At 43.3% G+C, this 23,611-nt stretch overlaps 2 protein-coding genes and 1 long non-coding RNA gene across 3 annotated transcripts in view; 2 read left to right on the forward strand and 1 right to left on the reverse strand.

Moving 5' to 3' along the window:
• MCC (MCC regulator of WNT signaling pathway) overlaps positions 1-23,611 on the forward strand; it is a 494,592-nt gene that overhangs the window by 52,156 nt on the left and 418,825 nt on the right. The gene's annotated exons all lie outside the window — the stretch shown is intronic.
• Positions 4,887-6,968, reverse strand: LOC117064813. Its single transcript, XR_004429695.1, has 2 exons — positions 6,803-6,968; positions 4,887-5,583 (listed from the first exon to the last, which is right to left on the reverse strand). It is a non-coding gene; the product is annotated as an uncharacterized LOC117064813 (long non-coding RNA).
• LOC117064812 (testis-specific serine/threonine-protein kinase 1-like) lies at positions 7,018-8,304 on the forward strand. The gene is given in 2 exon segments (XM_033178904.1): positions 7,018-8,276; positions 8,279-8,304. Coding segments are annotated over 2 exon segments (1,098 nt in total). The 5' UTR covers positions 7,018-7,204.

Here is a 23,611-nt window from a genome sequence, read left to right on the forward strand (position 1 = left end):
CCATCATTCTCAGCAAACTAACCCAAGAACAGAAAACCGAGCTCCACATGTTCTTACTCATAAATGGGAGTTGAACACTGAGAACACATGGACACAGGGAGGGGAACATCACACACCACAGCCTGTTGGTGGGAGGAAGTTAAGGGAGGGATAGTATTAGGAGAAATACCTAATGTAGATGACGGGTTGGTGGCATGGCAAACCACCATGGCACATGTATAGCTATGTAACAAAACTGCATGTTCCACACATGTACCCCAGAATTTAAAGTATAATAAAAAAAAGTGCTGTACAAAACAAAAAAGAATAAGTGATAGAGAACACATGAGGCCCTCAGAACCTAAAATATTTATTTCCTAGCTCTTTATAGAAAATGTTTTCCAGCCCCAGGTTTACACCATTCTCTTTACTATAAATAGAACTTGTTTTTTAGTTTTGTTTTGTTTCTTTCTTTTTTCTTTTTTTCTTTTTTTTTTTGGATACAGAGTCTTGTTCAGTCACCCAGGCTAGAGTGCAGTGGCACCATCTTGGCTCACTGTAACCTCCGCCTCCTGGGTTCAAGAGATTCTCCTGTCTCAGCCTCCTGAGTAGCTGGGATTACAGGCACCCGCCACTACACCTGGCTAATTTTTGTATTTTTAGTAGAGACAGGGTTTCACCATGTTGGCCAGGCTGGTCTCAAACTCACGACCTCAAGTGATCTGCCCGCCTCGGCCTCCCAAAGTGTTGGGATTACAGGCGTGAGCCACCACACCTTGCCAGAACTTGTTTTTTTCTGATTCTGCATCTGTCTTTCCTATTTATTTATCTTCCCTATTAACCTAATCTGCAAATACACAGTGAGTATAGGGAGTAGAAAGGAGGAGAAAATGCTATGAACACATACACATTAATGGTTGTCCCTGTCACACTATGATTCCAACAGTAATATAAAAAGTCAGGTGGATCTTTCATTATCAGCCATAGTAATTATATGCATTGTTAAACTTCTGATATCATCCCTGATTTCTTTCTTTTTCTTCTCTTTTTACTGTTCCTTCTTCCTCCTCTTCTTTCTTTATTTGCCAACAGATCTACTGAAAATGAGTTTCTTACCTGTTCCCTTAAAGGATATAGACATCATTCTTTCTACCTTTGTTTTTCTTTCTCACCCTTTGTTTTTTCCCTCCCGCCTTATTCCTTCCCTGTCTTCTTTCTCTCCTCCTCCACCTCCCTCTCTTTCTCCTTCCATTTCTTCTTTACTTTCTTATTTTTTTTCTTTTCTTTAAATAAGTGTCTATTGAGTACCTATGGAGCATTGTGCATTGTGAATCCAAAGACCAGTAAGATGCAGCGTTTGCCATGGAAACATTTGTTTGGAATTAAATGAAATACACTATAGAGTGATGTGTCCATGACAAAATGAAATCAAGGTGTTGTGAATCTGCCTGGGGGTGGGTGGAGGGTGTAGCTGAAGTAGAGTATCTGGGGGAGCCAGGAGGCAGTAGCAGGATCCAGATGATAAAGGGCCTCAGATTCTGAAGGAACTTCTACTTTTTTCTAAGGGCCATGAGAGTCTACTCAAGAATTTCAAGCAGGGGAATAAACTATCCTGATTGATCTTTAATAGGGAGCACTGGGCTGCAATGAGGAGAAATGCCAGACTGGAAGTAGAGAGACCAGTAAGGGCACTATCATAGCAACTGTGTGAGAAGAGATGAGGGTATGCACTAAGGCAGCAATGATAGCTCAGATGTAATAAAATGACCGCTAATATATCAAGCACAGTGGCTCAAGCCTGTAATCCCAATACTTTGGGAGGCTGAGGTGGGAGGATCCCTTGAGGCCAGGAGGTTGAGGCTACAGTGAGGTATGATTGTGCTACTGCACTCCAGTGTGGGCAACAGAGCAAAACTCTATCTGTAAAAATAAAATGACCATTAATAATAATAGTAAAAGCCAACACTTGCTAAGTAGCCACTGTGTGCTAGCCTTTTGCTAAGTATTATGTATCATTATAGTTTTGGATCCTTGCAACAATCCCATGAGCTAGAAACTATTATAGTCCCTATTTTACAAATGTATGTACTGAGGCTCAAAGAGATTGAATCAGTTATTAACTATCACAACCTAAGATTAACCACCACAGGCTAGGATTTTGCCTCCTCATCTATCTTCAGTGACATGAGTCTCTAGCAGAAAACTTATGACTGGCCATTGGATTTTGCTTCCTAGTGCTTCCAGTTGTGAGGTGGACCCAGAACACTGAGAGATCTTCTGAGGGTACCTACCATGTTATATTCATCTCTATCCTTTCCAAGGCATTTGTCATCTAATAAAGGTTTGTTCTTGGCCATATTCATTCATTTATCTGTGTTTTGTTCAAATGCCATTTCCCTTTCCTATATCACCTATGTACGTCTACCTTTGTTTCAAGGCCTTGTGTGTCTCATCACCTCCGTGAAACCCTCCAATTTTCGTTTGTGAGCCACTTGAAATGCACTCAGCATGCCTCCACACCCAGGTCTAGGACTTGACTGACACTTCACTCTGAGCCTGCCTTTTACCACTAGGCTTGCTCCCCGACGCTCCAGCTTTGGCCTGCCTAACTGATCAGCAACCTGGGCTCCTTATACCTTTTCCAAATTAAACCATGGAAACATTTCTGTCTGATCTCTTGGAATTTTCAACCTGGTTTTCAAATTTTGTTTCCTTAGCTCAGACTTTGACCCTGCATTGTTATGTTTCTGGTGTCCTTTGGTTTTAGGAACTGTGCTTTTAGAAGACACTGCCTCCACACCCTATCCTGAGTCACCTCCCAGCCAGGGGATCCTGCCCAAGGAAGCTCTAACACCTTCCTGAGCAACACCAGCCCTCTGATTTTTTTCTCTCCCATAAGCTTAGGCAATTTACTGCAAAATAAGTACTTTAAAAAATCTATCTAAGTTTAATATTTTATATATTATGACATTCATATCTATATTCTAGTGGTTTTGTCAACTAAATAACAAATTTTTAGAAGATAAGGCCATATCATAGTGTTTTTAGCTTCCCTATAGTGCTTAATAGTGTTAAGAAAAGTACACTTTGGGAGGCCGAGACGGGCGGATCACGAGGTCAGGAGATCGAGACCATCCTGGCTAACACGGTGAAACCCCGTCTCTACTAAAAAAAATACAAAAAATTAGCCGGGCGAGATGGCGGGCGCCTGTAGTCCCAGCTACTCGGGAGGCTGAGGCGAGAGAATGGCGTAAACCCGGGAGGCGGAGCTTGCAGTGAGCTGAGATCGGCCACTGCACTCCAGCCCGGGCGACAGAGCGAGACTCCGTCTCAACAAAAAAAAAAAAAAAAAAAAAAAAAGAAAAGTATTTAACAGATACTAGAAAATGTTTACAGGATCCCTTCTGGATATTCTAAGGTATAATCTATATTTTACTGAATATTATTTTTTACATAACTTGGGCCCAATGGAGTAGAATGCCCCTGCTTTAGACCATTATGATGTCATAAGAGGTAATATACCAGGAATCACCTTGTCTAATCCTCACAATCACTGTAAAGTGCATACCTATTTTGCATACCTTTCTTCCTTATATACTTTTCCTATTGCCTCTGTAAGATAACTAGGTAAATTAGATAACTTCATCTGTAAAACTTACTTTCCAAGAGTCACATTGTACTAATAAGATGTGGCCGCTGGGATTTAAAACCAGATTTATCTGCTCCATGTCTGATGCTCTTAACTACCTCAGCTCCTACACCTCACCGTATGGCAGATGGAACCCTCGATAACATGTCTTTAGATATAGAATCAAAAAGTGTTAGGTGTCATTCTATAGGACCTTAACAATTTCTAGTTAAAGATCCCCCCCATAACCCAAAAATAAGGAAAGTTAGGGGCAAGAAACACAGGTCACTTGCCTAAGGTCACAAAATGAGTTGTCAGAACCCTAGGACCAAGGATTGGCTCTCCTCTCATGCATTCTGCATTAGAAAACTGCTTTTCTTCCCAGATTCTCAGAGTTCTGCTTGCTCTGTCACTAGGTCCGTAGACTGGTGATATTGACAACTTCAGCGTCGATTTTAGGATGCCTTCCCAACCTATCGGATGGTATCCAAAGAGAATCCCACATGGCACTGAAGGAGCAGACCTGAGGTGTGAGGCAGAGAGCCGGAGCCCCTTACCACTCCTGCCAAAATTCCCTGTACAGCATATATTTACCTGTTCACTCTACACCCAAGAGCAATCAAATCAATAATAAAATGCCTTGGTCAGGGATTTAGAAGAACTCTTCTATCTGGGATATAGATAAGGAGCCTTTTGAATTTAAAGCATCTGAAGAACCAAAGACAAAAAGGGGGTGGGAGAGATGGCAGAGTAGATTTTAGAAACATATCTCTAGAATTTTGAGCCAAAATATATATAATTCAAGTGCAGCAATATTCCTCCATGATCTCCAGGTGTTTTGTATGTCTATGTATATGTGTGAGTGTATGTGTATCATCTGTTGCCCAGATTTTTGTAAAATGCAAATAAATATTCAATGATCCTGTCAGTTTAGGATTTTAGATACAATATTTCTACATAATCCCAAGGTAATTATCATTTTGAGTGAATACCTCATACCTCATTGTCTTTATCCTTGGAAGACATAGCACATAACAGTGGTAAGGGAGCAATGGAGGAAAATGAATTTTTTTTTCTCTTCTTTTCTTTGCCATGATCAGTCCCTCAGCCAGTGTTTATGACTGTGTGTAAAGCTCTGTGCGGAGGGCAGCCAGGGGACACGCAAATGAGAAAGCCCAATTTGCAAGAAGCTGTCTTCCCTGCTCTCTCTGGCATTTGCCTCTGCTTTTCTTTCCCTATTGCCTTTGTAGGATAACTCAGTAAAGAAAACAGCATTGGGTTCAAAATAAATTTTTTAGCATTTAATTACAAAGAGTAAACATAACATTGGATATTTTTCATTGTAGACAGCAATATAAATAAACTTTTTTTTTTAGAGATTTCTTCTGAGCCAATATGTGATTAATGGCCTAGGACAGCCCCAGAAGATCCTGACAACAAGTGCCCAAGGGGGTAGGGACAACTTGGTTTTATACATTTTAGAGAAGCACGAGATATCAATCAGTACATGTAAGGTATACATGGGTTCAGTCGGAAGAGGAGGGGCAACTTGAAAGTGGGAGGTGGGCTTCCGGGTCATGTGGATTCAAAGATTTTCTGATTGGCAATTGGCTCAAAGAGTTTATCTAAAGACCTGGAATCAATAGGAGGAACTGTCTCTGGGGACCAAGGTTCTCAGGCAGATGAAGCCTCCAGGTATCAGGCTTCAGAAAGAACACACTGTTAATGTTTCTTATCAGAATTAGTTAATTCTCTTAGTAGAAAAGACCTGGAAAAGGAAGGAGATTCTTTACAGAATGTAGATTTTCCTCACAAGAGATAGCTTTGCAGAACCATTTCAAAATATGTCAAAGAAATCTGTTTGATAGTAAAATACTTCAGTTTCTTTCAGAGCCTGCTGTGTCTTACTGCAAGAGTCTGTTGTCAGTCTTCAGGTCTCTGTGTCGATGTTACTGCTGCTCAGCTGTGCCTGAAACCTGAAGGGAGGAAGGATGATGAGGCCTACCAGACTCCCACTTCCTATCATGGCCTGAACTAGTTTTTCAGGTTAACTTTGGAATGCCCTTGGCTGAGAGGAGTGGTCCCTTTAGATGGCTGGGGAGATCAGAATTTTAGTTTTGGTTTCCAAGGGACAGTACTTGGGGTATCCCCAGCAGGAAGGAGAAGGAGGCTGTCTGAAGGAAGGAGCACCAACCACACACAAAGGACTGACAGTGGGCAGTCAGGGTTGGGGAAGAAGGTGAAGGAGCAGAGAAAAGGGAGAAGGGTCATAGCTGGTGGGCACCCAACCCAGCCTGAGTGACATCCAGCCCTACTCACTCACTCCTGAGGGGCCCAGGGTTCCACCTGGCTTGTGTGAGGAAGAAGTGCTCACTCCCTCTAGGTGGATGAGGCCAAAGTCAAATTGAAGGCTAGGACAGTCGTGCAACTCCTTCTCCCGGACAGTGTGGCCCAGAGCAGGTGCTGGACACAGAACCACTCATAGCAGAGGCTCCACTGCTAGCAGAAATGATGGTCGCTGTCCAGTGCTGCCCTTGCTGCTTGTAATGTCTTCAGAGGAGCCGCCAGTGCTCAGGGTGGCATCCAGGCCCCACCTTCAGCCCCCAGCCCCAGATCTGCCCTGGGAGCCCAGCCAGGGCTGTGGCTGGGCAGGTCCCCAGGAGGGAGCTCGCAGCCAAGAGCAGAACTCCTGCTGCTTGTCTTCCCACAGAGCTGCTGTAAGAAGCCATCAAAGGCTCAGACAAGGTAAGAGATGTATAGTGAGGGGGCAGAATCCAGACATCTCAAACTGCATGACTCCAGGGCCAGGAGACTTTCTACCTTCTTGACACAGCACCCGTCTTGGCCTTGCTCTGCACCCCTGAGGGTCGCCTGTGTGGACAGTGTCAAGGGCTGAAGGGGAGAAAAAGAGGTCAGGGATGGGACTTCCTCCCATCCCCTGCCAGCCTGTAGGGTCAATGAGGCTGGCTGTTTCTCCACCGAAGGCCACTGCTTCTCTCAAGGTGGTCCTGTCTACACTACTCTTTCTGGGTTCCAGGGACCATTCCCAGCCTTTTCCATGCAGGCCAGGGGTCTGCTACTACCTTGGGGTACCTGTGTTACCCTCAGAGTTCCCTACACCCTACTCCCACCTTTATTAATCGTCCCTTTATTAAACCCTCCTCAGATGCCCTGGCTTGCAAGAAGTGGCCTCACCTCTGCACAAGCAGGCCTGGTTCTGGGTTTGGAAGCGTGGGCAGACCTGTGTGTCCCACACAGCCCCCTTCTACCTCAGGTCCCAGCAAGACATGAGGCCACTCTCTGCTCATCTTGTCTGCTCCAGCCTACTGGCCAGCCTTCCAGGATTCCAAGTCCAAGTGCCTCAGGCCAGAGCCTCATTCCCCCAGGGCACTCCTCCTTTGTGACTTCACTGACTGAAGTCACCTGGGAGACAGTGCCAAATGTTCCACTCCAGAGTCTTGGCCTCTAGGAGGCAGGAACAGCAGGCCTGGCCAGCCCAAAGGACTCTCTGTCCAGGATGTAAATGAGCACACTGCTGGCCCATGCCCCTCGGGGCTGTAGAGAGCATTCTCAGAGGCACTGGGCACTCCTGGGACCATGGATGATGCCACTGTCCTCAAGCGACGAGGCTACCTCCTGGGGATAAATTTGGGAGAGGGCTCCTATGCAAAAGTAAAATCTGCTTACTCTGAGCGCCTGAAGTTCAATGTGGCGATCAAGATCATCGACCGCAAGAAAGCCCCCACAGACTTCTTAGAGAAATTCCTTCCCCGGGAAATTGAGATTCTGGCCATGTTAAACCACTGCTCCATCATCAAGACCTACGAGATCTTCGAGACATCACATGGCAAGATCTACATCGTCATGGAGCTTGCGGTCCAGGGCGACCTCCTTGAGTTAATCAAAACCCGGGGAGCCCTGCATGAAGACGAAGCTCGCAAGAAGTTCCACCAGCTTTCGTTGGCCATCAAGTACTGTCACGACCTGGATGTCGTCCACCGGGACCTCAAGTGTGACAACCTTCTCCTCGACAAGGACTTCAACATCAAGCTGTCTGACTTCAGCTTCTCCAAGCGTTGCCTGCGGGATGACAGTGGTCGAATGGCATTAAGCAAGACCTTCTGCGGGTCACCAGCGTATGCGGCCCCAGAAGTGCTGCAGGGCATTCCCTACCAGCCCAAGGTGTATGACATCTGGAGCCTAGGCGTGATTCTCTATATCATGGTCTGCGGCTCCATGCCCTACGACGATTCCAACATCAAGAAGATGCTGCGTATCCAGAAGGAGCACCGCCTCAACTTTCCACGATCCAAGCACCTGACAGGCCAGTGCAAGGACCTCATCTACCGCATGCTGCAGCCCGACGTCAACAGGCGGCTCCGTATCGACGAGATCCTCAGCCACTGCTGGATGCAGCCCAAGGCATCGGGATCTCCCTCTGTGGCCATCAGCAAGGAGGGGGAGAGTTCCCGGGGAATTGAACCCTTGTGGACCCCCGAACCTGTCTCTGACAAGAAGTCTGCCACCAAGCTGGAGCCTGAGGGAGAGGCACAGCCCCAGGCACAGCCTGAGACAAAACCCGAGGGGGCAGAAATGCAAATGTCCAGGCAGTCGGAGATCCTGGGTATCCCCAGCGAGCCGTCCACCAGGGAGACAGAGGAAGGGCCCCCCAACAGCCTCCAGAGACACTACTCTGAATAGTGGGCCTAGTGAGCTTCTTGCGGCCCAGGGAATAACATGGAGCTCAAGGCTTCAAGCCCGAGCTCTGAAGAAGTCAAGGGTGGAGCCAGAGAAGGAAGGCAGTCCCAGATGAGCCGCCATTTTCGTCAGTTTCCTCTCTCTCCCCTTGAACTTGGTAACCCACGTGGTTCTCGCGTGGCCCCGAGGTGGATGAGGCCAAAGTCAAATCCAAGGCTGAGACAGCCGTGCGACTCCTGCCTCCCCAGAGCGTGACCCGGAGCAGGTGCTGGACACAGAGTCTGTCTCAGCAGAGGGGCTCCACTGGCTGCAACGGCTGTGACAGCACGAGCAGAAGAGCAGCAGGAAGGCACTGCTGTCTGCCTTGCGCGCCATTTATCCTCCTTTCATGGTCCCCGGGGCGGCTGCGTGACCCTGCTGGGAGGCCAGACCGGGCCGGACTGAGGGTCAGGGGACCTGACTGGGTGGGGGGTCGGGCGGGACTGGACAGGGACAAGGGTCAGAGAGGCGGCGGGAAAGAGCTTCGGCTGGGCCGCGGGCTCGCGGGCACTCTGGGCGGCAGCCTCCAGGGCTCCGACTCCAGCTCTGGGCAAGATCCATAAACTTCTAAAGAAGCCTCAAAACATACTTTTAAAGCATTAAGCTTTAAAGTGCTAGAAATCTTGTGCCCCATATTGCTTCGTTCAGTATTATCCTAGATCCTTAGGAGTAGCATGGCAACTGGAGAAAATGGGAGGAAAGACAAGAAGAAATAAAAGCTGATTTAACATCTAGTTTATTCAGTTTTGATTTTTCTTATCTCTGCTGGCTTTCTCCTGTTCAAACCTTGTAGTGGTAATATTTGGAAAAGAGCACTTGGAAATTATATTCCTGTTTTTAACACTTATATTTAATCCTTCTCCTTGTAATTGATTTTGTAGCCAATTTACTCCCCAGTACCCCCAGAAGAAAGTTTTACAGACAAAGGAAAATGTTTGATTTTTCTTTTTTCCTTATCAATTTTTTATTTAAATGCTAATATCCAATTAATGGACAAACGAATCAGCTAATACTGGAAACAATGTAACATAATAGTGAAAAACATGAACTTTTGATTTCTATAGACTGGTTTTCACTCTGCTACTAGATGATCTTGGGCAAGTTGGTTAATCTATATGTCTCAGTTTCTTTATCTATAAAATGAGAATAATACAACTTCAGTAGGCATGCTATTTATTAATGTGTTTGGTTCTCATAACCCTATGGGATGGGTCCTATTATTATTCCCATTTTATAGACACAAAATTGAGTAAAGTCAGTTTAGATCACTTGTCTCCGGGCACATGATAAATACGTGGCAGAGCCAAGGTTAAAGCCCAGGCACGCTCCAGCTCGGAGTCAACACTGTTAGCTTTTATTTTTTTCTTTTTTCTTTTTGAGATGGAGCCTCCCTCTGTAGCCCAGGCTGGAGTGGGCAGTGGTGTGATCTCAGCCCACTGCAACCTCCGCCTCCCAGGTCCTGGTTAAGCAATTCTCCTGCCTCAGCCTCCTGAGTAGCTGGGATTACAGGCATGTGCCACCATGCCCAACTAATTTTTGTTTTTGTTTGTTTGTTTTTTGAGAGGGAATCTCGCTCTGTCTCCAGGCTGGAGTGCAGTGACGCGATCTTGGCTCACTGCAACCTCCGCCTCCTGGGTTCAACCGATTGTCCTGCCTCAGCGTCCCAAGTAGCTGGGACTAAAGGCGTGCGCCACCACGCCCAGCTAATTTTTGTATTTTTAGTAGAGATGGGGTTTCACCATGTTGACTAGGGTGGTCTTAATCTCTTGACCTCGTGATCCACCCACCTTAGCCTCCCAAAGTGCTGGGATTACAGGCGAGAGCCACTGTACCTGGCCCTAATTTTTTTTTTTTTTTTTTTTTGAGATGGAGTCTCACTCTGTTGCCCGGGCTGGAGTGCAGTGGCTGGATCTCAGCTCACTGCAAGCTCCGCCTCCCGGGTTCACGCCATTCTCCTGCCTCAGCCTCCCGAGTAGCTGGGACTACAGGCGCCCGCCACCTCGCCCCGCTAGTTTTTTGTATTTTTTAGTAGAGACGGGGTTATTTTTAGTAGAGACGAGGTTTCACCATGTTGGCTAGGCTGATCTTGAACTCTTGACCTCGTGATCCACCGCCCTTGGCCTCCCAAACTGCTAGGAGTACAGGCGTGAGCCACCATGCCTGGCCACACTGTTAGCTTTTAAACTACAGCCTCAAGGTATACCCTTGTAAGACCACAGCCTCATTTCCTGTTGCAGGAGCAGGAAGAAACCAGAGTCAGTACTCAGGTGTCCCTGAACAGCATCTCTGCCTCTAGTTTTCTAATGCCCCAGGAAGCCCTTCACCCACCCCATTTATATGTAGATGTCCTAGCCCCTTGTACCTCAAGATGTGACCTTGTTTGGAAATAGTCATTGCAGATATAATTAGTTAAGATCATACTGGAGCAGGGTGAGATACTAATCGAATATGACTGGTGCCCAGGAGAGAGGCCTGGAACAGATCCTTTCCTAGTGCCCTCAGAGGGAGAAAGGCCCTGCCAACTCCTCGATCTTAGACTTTCTGGCCTCCAGAAGTGTAAATCACTACCTTTCTGTTGTCTAAACCCCTCAGTTTGTGGTACTTTGTCATAGCAGCCCTAGCAAACTAATACAACCAGCACACCCAACTAATCTGGTTAGGCCCTTAGCACTGTTCAGTTAGCCATCTCTTCACCTCTTCTCAACTCTCTCCCATAATCCCCTGGAAAACTCCTCCAATCCTTTCACTACCTCAAGCTCCTCCCCTTCCTTTCTCCCTCAGCAGATGATTTCACTTCCTACTCTTCTGAGACCATAGCTACCTCTTCAGAGAGCTCTCAATTTCCCTCATTCTTCTCTGTTGCCACTGGCTCCTTTTCTTTTTAGACCATTGTTCTTCCTACCATACACATTTTAGCTTTCAACAAGGCTTGGTCCCTCTCCTTTCCATTCTCCATGTGCCCCTCTCAGTGTTCATACTCATTTCCATAAGTTTACCCTGCACTATTAACTCTGAAGCTTACTCCTGTAACCAAGCTTCTCTTCAGAATATAGGCCCTCATGATCAGTTCCATCTGCTGTCTTTTCACGCTGACCACCCTCCAACTAGCACACTCTGATCTCTGTACCAGCTTCTTCTCTTATCACTACTTTTCACACTCAACCAGACCCCAGAACTTACTTTTCCATGCCCTCCGACAAACAAAGTTCGCAAGACCTCTTGATTCTTTCTTTGCTTTGTCTCTTATATACATGCTTTCTGATTCCCACTAGACCACTTGAAATCCTCACCCTGAGCAACTGTCCTGAGGAATTGTCCTTCCTGTTTACTCTGACTAGCTTCCAGCCTGTCTTTCATACACTGCCAATGTCATCTTCTCAACATAAAATTTTACTTATGTTTCTACCCTCAGAGGGCTGGACCTTTGTTGCATAGAGAATAGAGGCCCATCTTAAATCCAGCATTCGAGGCTCCCCTTTAATACAGCTCCAGCTTACCTAAAATAACTCAGGGAGACCAACTATCTACATAGGAAGAACTTTAGCTGGTGCTCTGCCCTACTAGGAACTTTATGGTCCAAAATTAGATTTTAGCATTCCGTCAGGGATGACCTAGCTCAGTGGAGCTAATTCATGTTAACAAAACTGATGAAAGATTGATATACCTCCCAGGTATTGGGGCCCGTGCCGGGGGTGGTGGAGAATGAACAGATACAAGAGACAAAGACAAACAGAGAACATGGCGGCCGCGCCTAGAGCCTCCGCCTCACTTTATTTATACTCCATAAATCCCACGTCAGCAAAAATAACACAATGCAAAACAAACGTTCTGCACCCAGATATAACCTTCTGCTTAGTTCCTTGTCTCTAAGTTCTTTCTTACTTTGTCTGCCTTCTTGGCGCCTACTAGAGTTCATTAAAAGTTCAACTAGAGATACTGTCCTTGACTACTGGAGTTCATTGAAAGTGCAACTAGCTAGAGATACTGTCCTTGAGCCTTATCTATTCTTAGCATATTATTTTCAATGGCCCCTGCACCCAGGCTTCCATTTTTCCAAGTTAGTGTTGAAAAAATAACTACCAAGTGCAATGGAACACATGTATTAACAGAGTCACACATACTCTGTCACTCCCAAGTGGGGAAGAGAAATAGGCAACCAAGTTCTAATGAGAAGGTTGCTTGGATCCAGAAGGGAAATCTGTGGCTAATCCCAATGGTTTCCTCCATCCGTGAACTCATGAGCTCTCCTGGCAGTTGCTTAGATCACAGTGACTGTTGTGATTGCATTTCAGGCCTGAATGTACAAAGATGTGACCTTGATTAGGTTTTAGTGTTTTCCCACCCACAGGATTATCTCACAGGACATTTTACTTCTATATGTTGCTAATGTCATTCACTGTGTTGGTTTCTTTGTTCATTCATTTGTTTATATGTTTGTTTATTTAGCTCTCAGCCACCTTATTTCCAAATTCTCCTCACTATATGGAGTGTCCTCAGAATTTCTCTGAATAGACTTTAGGCCATGACCCAGCAGCCTCTGAAACCCTGAACAGAACACCACCAACTGGTCTAGCCAGGGCCTGAAAATATGTGTACCACTCTTGAGTCAAAGGCACTAACACTGAATGAGGGGGAAAAGGGACCTGAAGCAAAGAGGTTGAGAGAAAGGAGTGATGCAGAGCTGAAGAGGAAAACAAGTGAAGCATTTGTGAGGAATAAGTGCTTTAGTTTACTTGCATTACATGTCCCTTCACCCCCTATATTAGTCAGCCCCGGCCACCACAAGAAAGTACCACAGACTAGGTGGTTTAAATAATAGAAATTAATTTTTTCATGGTTCTGGAGGCTAGGAAATCCAAGATTAAGATGCTGGCTGATGGCTAATGTGCTCTTTTCCTGGCTTGCAGACACCCACGTTCTCACTGTGTCCTCACATGGCACAGAGAGAAAGACAGATATCTGTCTGTCTCTTCATGTAGTTCTACAGTCCAATTGGATTAGAACCCCACCTTATGACCCATATTTCACGTTAATTACCTCCTAAAGACCCTGTCTTCAGATAAAGTCACATTGGAGGTTAGAGCTTCAGCATATGAATTTGGGAAGGGGAACACAATTCAGTATACAACACTCCCCCTCAAAAAGAGTATATGTAAAGTTTTTGTCCCATTTCTTCAGTGAAGGAGAGCTAATGGATAGTGGGATACTTAGATATAGTGTGATTACAGATATAAATTCTTACCCAACATTGTTACCTTTATAGATCTAGGTTATTAGCTAGACTGGGAAACAATTCAGCCAGATAAGTAAATCTTGTTCTTTTAAGATAAGCGAACCTAGGGGCTTCAAAGACAGTTCTATTAAAATGCCTAAATTTTATTTAATGTCTTTTGAACTGTGAGGAATTAAACCCTTAAACTAAAAAGTCCAACTGTGTTTAGTTAGAATTAACTTACTTCTTTACAGAAAGCCAAACTATGTAGATGGGTTTCCCCTTAAATTCTTCCTTGAGATTGTGTTCTTCAGATGGGGAGGCCTTAAGTTGGGTTCACTAGGGTTACACTTGGGATCAACACCTGTGAGGGAGTGAAGGAAACAGGATTAGGCACATGGAGAAGTTGAACTGCGACAGACTTACAGGAGATGTCTCAGCTGCTCTTACAGGATATTCTGGAAATAAGATGGTCCTTCAGGATAGCCAAGAGTTGAGGCAAGAGGGCTAGACCTTTGTAGCCTCATGTCAAATAGTCATTGGATATGGAGTGTCTCTAGGGAAGGGGCATAAGTGTCTTCCTTCCACAGAAAGTAGTTCCCAGGAAGGGACTCAGTCATAAGGCTTCTGCAGCCAACCCTGCTGGCAACTGAGAGTACACATGCTTCAGTCGGTAAAGAGGGGTGTGGTTCTGCATCCCAGCATCCACTACAGGGAATAAGGGTGAGGGCAGGGGTCCATAGATATTAGTTATACATTGAAATCTATTGACATTCTTCTACTTGAGATTCATTTTTTTTTCTTGTGGTTAAGAGATCATCTTTGTATTAGAGGTTGAAGATTTTATATATAGAAGCCCTCTGAAAATGCTGGGTTGTGGCCAGTTGGGACCGGTTATTAGTTGTAGAATTAAAATGCCCTGCATTTCCACTCATGTTATTACAGGCATAAGGGAGGGTGAAGCTAGACCCCATTGTACACTTAATTGAAAATTACTGATAGTTGATGTAATGAGGAGCAAGTTTCAGACAAGCCTGGACATTTATTTTGGAGGAGCTGGTTTCCACTGAGGTATGTGTGGTTTCTGTAACCTTCCTGGATTTTTTTTCCTGAGATTGCTTATGTTCATTTGCTAGAATTAGCAGAGAGGTTATGAAGATGGAATGTAGTCCACTTTTGTATGAGTGTTCCTCAACACTTGGCAGTTAGTTAGTATGGTTAGGCTTACTGAACTCATTTAATAACAATATTCCTGCAGAGAATTTTATTGAGTACTAAATTCTTAAATTTAATAATGCAAAACATATTCGTATAGTGTTAATAATGGTTGCAAGACTTGCAGGGAGTAAAATACGGGAAGGTTAAGTGTAATGGATTAATTAAGTAAGAAAGCCCAAACTACCTTTCAAAGTGACTCCATAATAATCTTCACTTTGTTTTAATGAATAAAGTAGACCATATCAAATGCCACTTGTGTATGTTAATTTAAAAGCAGTATTCAAAGCTAGCACATTTAGATCAGGGGAAACACAAACACAGCGAAATATTCTGCTTGGCAAACAGAGTTTTGTTTCCTGTACTCATCCATTAAGTTGAATAACTTGATTTTCTTACAAGTCAACAATATGTTTCTTCCATGTGCAGAAATCAGTGGGAACTTTCCAGTCAACTCCCAAACAATAGCAGTTTGTATCAGCAGCAGTCCAGATAAGCATTTGGGAAATGTTTTTAATTGCTTTGATTGCGTATTAGGGAAATGACACAAACTTCTTCTTATAGCTTTTTAAAAGTAAACAATTCATTTAAATTGGCTAAGGGCTTTTAAGCTGGTATAAATGTCCTTTATGTGATACATTCAAAATTATCTTTAGCAAACTTTTGAGGATGATAAATGTGTTTTGTAATTTATTATCCTAACAAATTGGTTAGACCTGAAGATAGTATGTCCCTCAGAGTCCCTACCTGCAACATAGGGATAGAAAAAATATGCCAGTTAGGATGTGATGAGGCAAGAGATGATTAAATTCATACACCTTGAGTTCTCTAGAGTCCACAAAGGCAATTTTGAGGATGAGTTTTGTGGATTTTGTTTGTAGAGAGGTAATTACTCCAAACAGGAGTACTGAGGGAGAGTTTTGAACTCATTTTGTACTCCCATCGCATTATAGAGGAGTGAATTTTAAGTTTCTGAAATATTAAAAAGACTAGAAGTTGTAGTTTCCAATTAAATCCATCCCCATCACATTAGGAAGGCCTATTGGTTAGGCATGTGTTTAATTATTTTATTTGAGACATCACGAATTCTAGGATGAGCAGCTTAATGATGTCTTCAGTGAACCTTTCTCCTTTCTTTGTTCATCTTCACATTTTGCCATCCTTAAAATATAGGCTTGTTCACATGCTTATTGCCCCAGGGTTGCAAGATTATTCTCCCCACGCAGGTGTTGCTGCATTGCCAGGTGCCATGTTTCAGGCATGAAGAACATAGAAAGAGGAAGTAGGAAATGATGACACCTAAGTCAAAAAAGAAAAACTTTCCCAGAACCTTCAGGGTTTGTTTCGTTGGCTGCATACTATTACATTGTGTGGGTACAGCATAACTAACTAGTCCTGGGGATGGATTTTGAGGGGCTGTTTATGGCACCCAGTCTTGGATTAATAGACATTTTGAAGGATGACAGTGACCTATAGCTCTCAGATCCAGTGTTGACTTATTGTTCGTCAAGCCTCCCATGTTTCTAGTTTTGCTTCCCTTGTGGCCTCATCTGCCAGGCTCAACCTGAGCCTGATCCTTATCTCAGGTCAGAGGGAGGTAAGAGGTGAGTCCCAAGCACTGTGGGGCACAGCATCTACTTGCATTGGCATCCAGACAGGTTCTGGCCTGGTGTCTCAGTTCTGAAACCTATGTCCCCACTTTGCCTTATTTCCTGGGCCTGGCTGCCTGCCTTGGAAACCTACCAGCCCTCAGTCCCTTGAGGACCTGGCCTGCCTAGTTTTTGTCTGCTGCCTCCAGAAAGGGAAATTCTCTTTGAGCTTCTGCCTGGGTTCTGCCCTTGGCTGACAGACTCACTTGATGATGCCTGGTTGCCATGGCTTCAGAGTATTGCCAACTCCCATGACATAGATCCCTGACCTCTCCCTACCCATCTTCCCTCCATCCACTTCCACCACCCCCAGCATGGTGAACAAGGTTATACGTGGTTTAAGAAGTCAGATAGATACTAGATACTCAAAATTCCTAATGAAAAACAACACTCATCTGTCCATCTGCCCCATTCCAATTCTTTGTAAGACTGATCACACTTTTAGCTGTTTCTTCTCACGTTTGCCTCTATAATTTATAATAATTTGCTTACATTACTATTGCTTCAAGTTTTCGTCAATTGTAGATATTGTGTATTGATTTTACATCAAGGAATATGTGGATTTAATGCCTCTCTCCAAATATGCATCCACTTCTCCTTTACCTATTCTCCTAATCATAATGTTTCATTAGATCAACAGTCTCACTTCTTGTCATATAGGAGAGAAATAGGATTGTTTCTTGTTTATGCCACTTTTACTGGGTTATTGGTTATATGCACCCAAGCCCAATATATTGCGTTTCTGTCTTTCTTGTGAACACCCTCCTTTTGGTGGTGTCCCTCTCCCAGCAGCTTCCTGGGAAGCATAGTGACAGCTAATGTTTTGAGAAATGTCTTGATTCTGCCCTTTCATTTGATTGATTGTTTTACTGGGCATAGAATTTGAGGTTAGAAATTGTTTTCTAACCTCAAATTCTATACAGATATTTTCTTTTGGCCCAGGCAGTATCCCCAGAGGGATGTCCTTCAGTCTGCCACCTGGTTAGTATAAAGCTGGTAGCCAGGGTTGTCAGAGCTGAGTGGAGGAAAAGGAGCCAACAGTTTTACCATTCTCCATGTGGACTTTCCCTGAATTCCCCAATTTCAGGATGATAACCTTATCCTATGAGTGGTAACCCTGAGTCCAGAAGCAACTGGGGATCAGCCACTGTAGAAAATAAATTAATTTTCTGTCTGGGTTTAGAAAACTTGACTGTGCTGGGTTGGGGGTTGGAAATAGAGTTCTAATGGCTTCTTACACACACCTTCAACTCATTCTCCTGTTTTGAGCTTCAGCTGCATTCACTGGCTCTCCTATTTCTGAGCCTACCCAATACTTGCTTCAGTCTGGCTTTCTCTGGTGAGCTGATTCCACTCATCTATATGCCATGTAACTTTTGAAATTTAGTTGTTCTAATCATCACTTCTGTTCTCCTCATTATTCTACCACTTAATTCTCATTATTCACAGTAATTATGTTCTATAAAGTTGCAGCAAATACTGAATTCGTAAATACTGAATTGTTGCTTCTAGTGGAAACACAGGATTCTTGTGGGCCCAGGATCAACACATAGCTTTGTGTTATGTATATTTCTTTTTAAAGACACCCTGTTTAATATATATTGTTGATTCGTTAACATTGAGCTCATGGCCAACAGCACTGTCACTCATGCCTGAACAAAGCTTATCTAACATGTATTTTCTTTGCAAGGCACTTAGGAAACTAGACAGCCCTTCAGCTGTGTGCTTGGGGGCCACTTTAGACAGTGAAGTCATCAACAAAAAGCATGAAGGTATGAAAAACAGGACACTAAATAGACCATGAAAAGGATGATGTTTACAGTATGAGATCCAGAACAAAGGCAGAGTGTTGCTTTGTTGAACCTCTGCTGGGAACTTGTGTGTTGGATGACTCAAGTTTTTCACCGCTCTGAGCACATTTACAAATAATTGCGGAAAACACGATGAGTATTGATTTGGGGCTACAAAGTTTTACTGAGTAGACAAGTTAGCAAACACAGAATCCACGAGTCATGGGGATCGCTGTAGTTTTGTGCTTTTTTATTCTTTTATCCTTTTAAGATAGTTTCAGGAGGGATTGAAAGGGAACAAGGAAAGTAACTAAGGATATTAAATCTACCACATATAACTAGAAGTCTCTGTCATCTCAGTCATTTTTTAGAGGATTCACTAATTCCTGCTTATCTCCGATGCCATGTCAGATTTCTTCTAGCTCCTCCAGCTCACTCTGCCTCTTCCATCCTTTTGCATCTCCATTGGGCTCATCCAGGTCCATACTCCAAGGCTCTTCAAGTCATCCAGGCCTGCTGCAACAAGCTGGGCCATACCTGATCATGCCACAACATCCTGAAAGTTATGTGTAGGTCTTTCCTATATCCTATAATCAATGATGCACTGGAGCTGGCTTGTACTTGCTTGCAAAAGCAAATTGCTAAATTTTCAGGAATTTTGTGAGCCATTATTAAGCATAACCATTGTTAAAAATTAAATCATTAAATCATAAGGTCAATTAAAAGACAAAAAATAATTTAACTTAAAATTAAATCATAGAAGCTTGTAATCAAATAAATTACATGAACAACAAATGTAATAAATGCTCAAACTCATCACTTACTATTAATTTTACTATATTTACAGTTATCCATGCTCTTGGGACTATTTCTATCTCTTGTGTCTGTATAGTGGAAATACTGTATCATGGTGTGGTACAGCACATCTCTAATCAGTCTCCTCACTAGATGTCATATTCAGTGATGTGGCAATGATAGCTTCACATCAACCATGGCAGGAATGTATTTACCATGGAAATCAGCAAATGCTCCAATCAAGGCTTTTCTCCCCAGAGAGCCCATTGTTATACCTTCACCAACACAGCACTGACTGAATTAACTATAATTTTGTTGCTGCTGTTAGGGAGTCACTAATTTATATTCTGTCTTCTCTGTCCTTCAGATACCTCAGTAAAAGCTGAAAAACTGGCAAAAACATTTATATGAAGCAATCTTACTATCATATTCTTATTTATACTGTCACTAGCATTAGCAATAGGAAGGACCCCAGGGAACTGGGAAGTGGTGAAGAAAACAGCAAATCCCCCCTGGAGCCTGAGAAATTGACTATTTCAAGGACTCCAGAGCCTCATGGAGCGTGGAATGGAGTGGAAATAGATATTAACTGACAAAGGCAATGGGGAAGGAATCAGCAGCTAGATCCAAGGATACACATTAGCTCTGTGGATATTTATTTAGCAGAAATAGTGGGGAAAATGAAGTGAGAACTGGTAGAACAGAGTCACAGGAAAAGAATCTGGATCCTTCCTACTGTCGCAGACAACCTGACCCAGATGAGTGAAAGGGTCTTGTAAATGTGAACTTGGAAAAGTGAAGCTTTTATAGTTAACAGATGGGGATACAAAAATTGTCGATGCCTCGTTAAAATCATACTGCCTGGGAAAGTCTTAATATGTGTGAATAACAGAGGATGGACCATTAATATGTTATTTCTCTGACCAGTTAGTAATGTTGTGGAATTAAAGAGTTTTATTTTCTCTGAGCAGTAAGTCTGGGGAAGTTTGCTGAAATAATAATTCCAGGAAAATCCAGTGGGGATAAAAGTCATATTTAAAATTCCTTTGCAGAGACTGGGTGCGGTGGCTCACGCCTGTAATCCTAGCACTTTGGGAGGCCGAGGCGGGCAGATCACTTGAGGTCAGGAGTTCGGGACCAGCCTGGCCAACGTGGCGAAACCCTGTCTCTACTAAAAAATACAAAAATTAGCTGGGCATGGTGGCACGCACCTGTAGTCCCAGCTGCTTGGGGAGGCTGAGGCAGGAGACTTGCTTGAACCCAGGAGACGGAGATTGCAGTGAGCCAATATCATGCCACTGCACTCCAGCCTGGGCAACAGAGCGAGACTCCATCTCAAAAAATAAAAATAAATAAAATTCTTTTGCAGAATTTCCACTAATTGTAAACTTTTATAAAGTTCAAATTACTGATTTATAATGTAAAGTCAGTGAGTATTTTAGAAGCTTGAATATATAATATTTAACATTAGTGCTTAGAATCCTTTGATTCCAAGTAGCAAAAAGAGCTAACTGCCTGATATATACCTGGAAAGGCAGTTAAGCAGGAAAAAAATCAATGTAGGAGGAAAAACAGAAAATAGTTGTACTGCTGTCCTCCCTGGCTACTATCATTGGTATGAAAAAACTGGGTTAATAGGCTTAATGACAGGCTCGATTTGAGAGACCCTTGGAAAAATAAACTCGTATGTCCTTTATATTTATAAAATAAAATAATACTTCCTCCTCTTTATAAACACACTGGTGTGCAGTGGAAGGTACACCTCTGGGCCTACTGTCACGTGGATTCTTAGTTTTGGTCAAACTTCAGTTTTGGGAATCTGTAGTATGTCTTTGAGAGAAGAAGAATTACTGTCAGGTTTGTATATTAAAATTTATTTCATAGAGATGATCCCTACTTAAAGTGTTATCCCTGGAAGTAAACTAAAAAACTTTTATAAAGTTGCTCAAGGGATAAGGCAAAAATGTTTGTCCTGAGTTGTTTGGTATAATCTTCATATAACAGAAATTTTTACAAGTGACAAATGCTGTCAGATTTCTTTTTTCCTTTTAACTGTTATTACTTTGTGTTTAACTTGTCTTTGCTGCTGTTGTTGTTGTACTTGCTTTTTTTTCTTCTGTGGTAACATAAAATCATTCTTCTAAATTACTTTGCCTAATCTTAAATATGGGTAAACTTTGGCAAGATGAATGAATTCATTTTTTATTTCAATTGAGATATAATTCATATAACATATTTCACCATTTTAAAGTATACAATTCAGTGGTTTTTAATATATTTACTGTGTTATGCAACCACCACCATTATCAAATTTCAGACTGTTCCCATCACAAAGGGGTATGGTGGTTTACACCTGTAATCCCAGCACTTTGGGAGCTTGAGGTGAGAGGATTTCTTGAGTCCAGGAGTTTGAGACCATCCTAGGCACATAACGAGACCCATCTCTACCAAAAATAATAATAATAATAATAATAAGTTAAAAATTAGCTAGGTGTTGTGTCATGCACCTATAGTTCCAGCTACTCAGGAGGCCAAGGTGGGAGATTCCCTTGAGCCCAGGAGTTGAAGGCTGAAGTGAGCAATGATAGCACCACTGCACTCCACATTCCAGCCTGAGCAGCAGAGCAAGACGGTGTCAAAAAAAAAAAAAAAGAATATTCCCATCACCCTCAAAAGAAACCTCATACCTATTAGCAGATATGTGTTATTGGATATATGTATACCTAGGAGTGTCATTGCTAGGTCACATGATAATTCTATGTTTAACGTTCTTAGGAACTGCCAGACTTTTTCCCAATGAATTCATTTCTGTTAGTCACATACCCTTAATTGTTCACTTCTCCTGCAAGTACGCATTCTTCTTTGGTTGGTTGGGCCTTTTGTGATGTTCTGAGAGAGACACAAAGAGGAGCTCTGTGATGTGCTGCTTGATGGAGCATGGAAATTCATTGCTTTTTGATTGGTTTTGTCTGTAATTTGTCAGGAAATAATTAAAGGCCCTTTGTACCCATAATTATGGTAACAGATTCATATACGTTTTCTGTCCTGCTTTCACTGTGCTAAATGGCTACTTTCTTGTACTCATCTTCTTGATGATGATGATGATAATGATGATTTTGCCACTTGTTGGGTGCTTTCTAGGTTCCAGGGACTGCACTAAAAGCTTAACACACATTATTTCTTTAATCCTCACAATACACTTCTGAGGTGGATATTTTTAATCCCTTTTTCACTTGCCCAAACCAAGGCTGAACTGGGTAAAGAAATTTCACATGGCTGGAGGTTGGCAGAACAGCAGGAAGGTGCGCTAAGTTGGGGTCTCCCACTGCTTGGAAAGATGAACATATGTCTGTTTAAATGGGGTTCATTAGATTTCAGTCTGTGCTGCTGTGTTTGAAAACTGAGATCATACCTGAAGCCTCTATCAAATAGAAGGGAAAAAAGAAGGCAGCCTTATACAAATCCAACATGTAGCTTTAGATGCTATATCTCCAAAAAATACATGAGGGAGGAAATGACTGCAAACAGTATGCAGTCACCTTCTAAATTCTGTAGTATTTAAGTCTCATATCCTTTATAAGTGACACTAGAAAAATTATTTCTTATTTTCACTTTTATATGACTTTTTTTTGAGATAGGGTCTCACTCTGTCACCCAGACTGGAGTGCAGTGGCACCATTGCAGCTCAACATAGCCTTAACTTCCTGGACTCAAGTGATCCTCCTACCTCAGCCTCCTGAGTAGCTGGGACTACAGGCGTGTGCCACCATGGCTGGCTTATTTTTGTATTTTTTGTAGAGACAGGGTTTCACCATGTTGCCCAGGCTGGTCTCAAACTCCTGGCCTCAAGCAATCCGCCCCCTTCAGCCGCCCAAAGTGCTGGAATTACAGGCGCGAGTCACCGTGCCTGGCCTTGTATGACATTTTAATGTTGTCCCTTACACCTGTGCATAATAAATCTAGAAAAATGCAATTTAATGTCATTGGCTTTTAGCACTCCAAGATGAAAAGTTCTTTCCAAGTTTTGTCATGGTTGTGGCTTTTCAAATGCTGAAACTGTTTGGTACCTCAGTGGACCTCCCTTGCTGCACTGGTGCACAGGGAAATCACTGACCTCTTAGGCAACAATGGTTAAAGCCCTAACAGCATTTCCCCAAATGAAAGCATGGCGGCTGGTAGCTGAGTAACAAGCAGCTCTGCTTTGTGAAGTATGGGAGTTTTCCTAAAATGCCTGTATATTTTAAAACAATTGTAGGCATTTTGGAAAGGTATATATTAGGCAGGAGCATAAAAAAGCAATTTATGGCTGGACGCGGTGGCGCACGCCTGTAATCCTAGCACTTTGGGAGGCCTAGGTGGGCAGATCATGAGGTCAGGAGATTGAGACCATCCTGGCCAACATGGTGAAATCCCGTCTCTACTAAAATACAAAAGATTAGCCAGGCGTGGTGGCACGCATCTGTAGTCCCAGCTACTTGGGAGGCTGAGGCAGGGGAATCACTCGAACTCGGGAGGCAGAGGTTGCAGTGAGCCAAGATCGTGACACTGCACTCCAGCCTGGCGACAGAGCAAGAGTCTGTCTCAAAAAAAAAAAGGCAATTCACAT

This window comes from Trachypithecus francoisi, unplaced genomic scaffold, assembly GCF_009764315.1.
Source record: "Trachypithecus francoisi isolate TF-2019V2 unplaced genomic scaffold, Tfra_2.0 Lachesis_group2, whole genome shotgun sequence".
NCBI lineage: Eukaryota > Metazoa > Chordata > Mammalia > Primates > Cercopithecidae > Trachypithecus > Trachypithecus francoisi.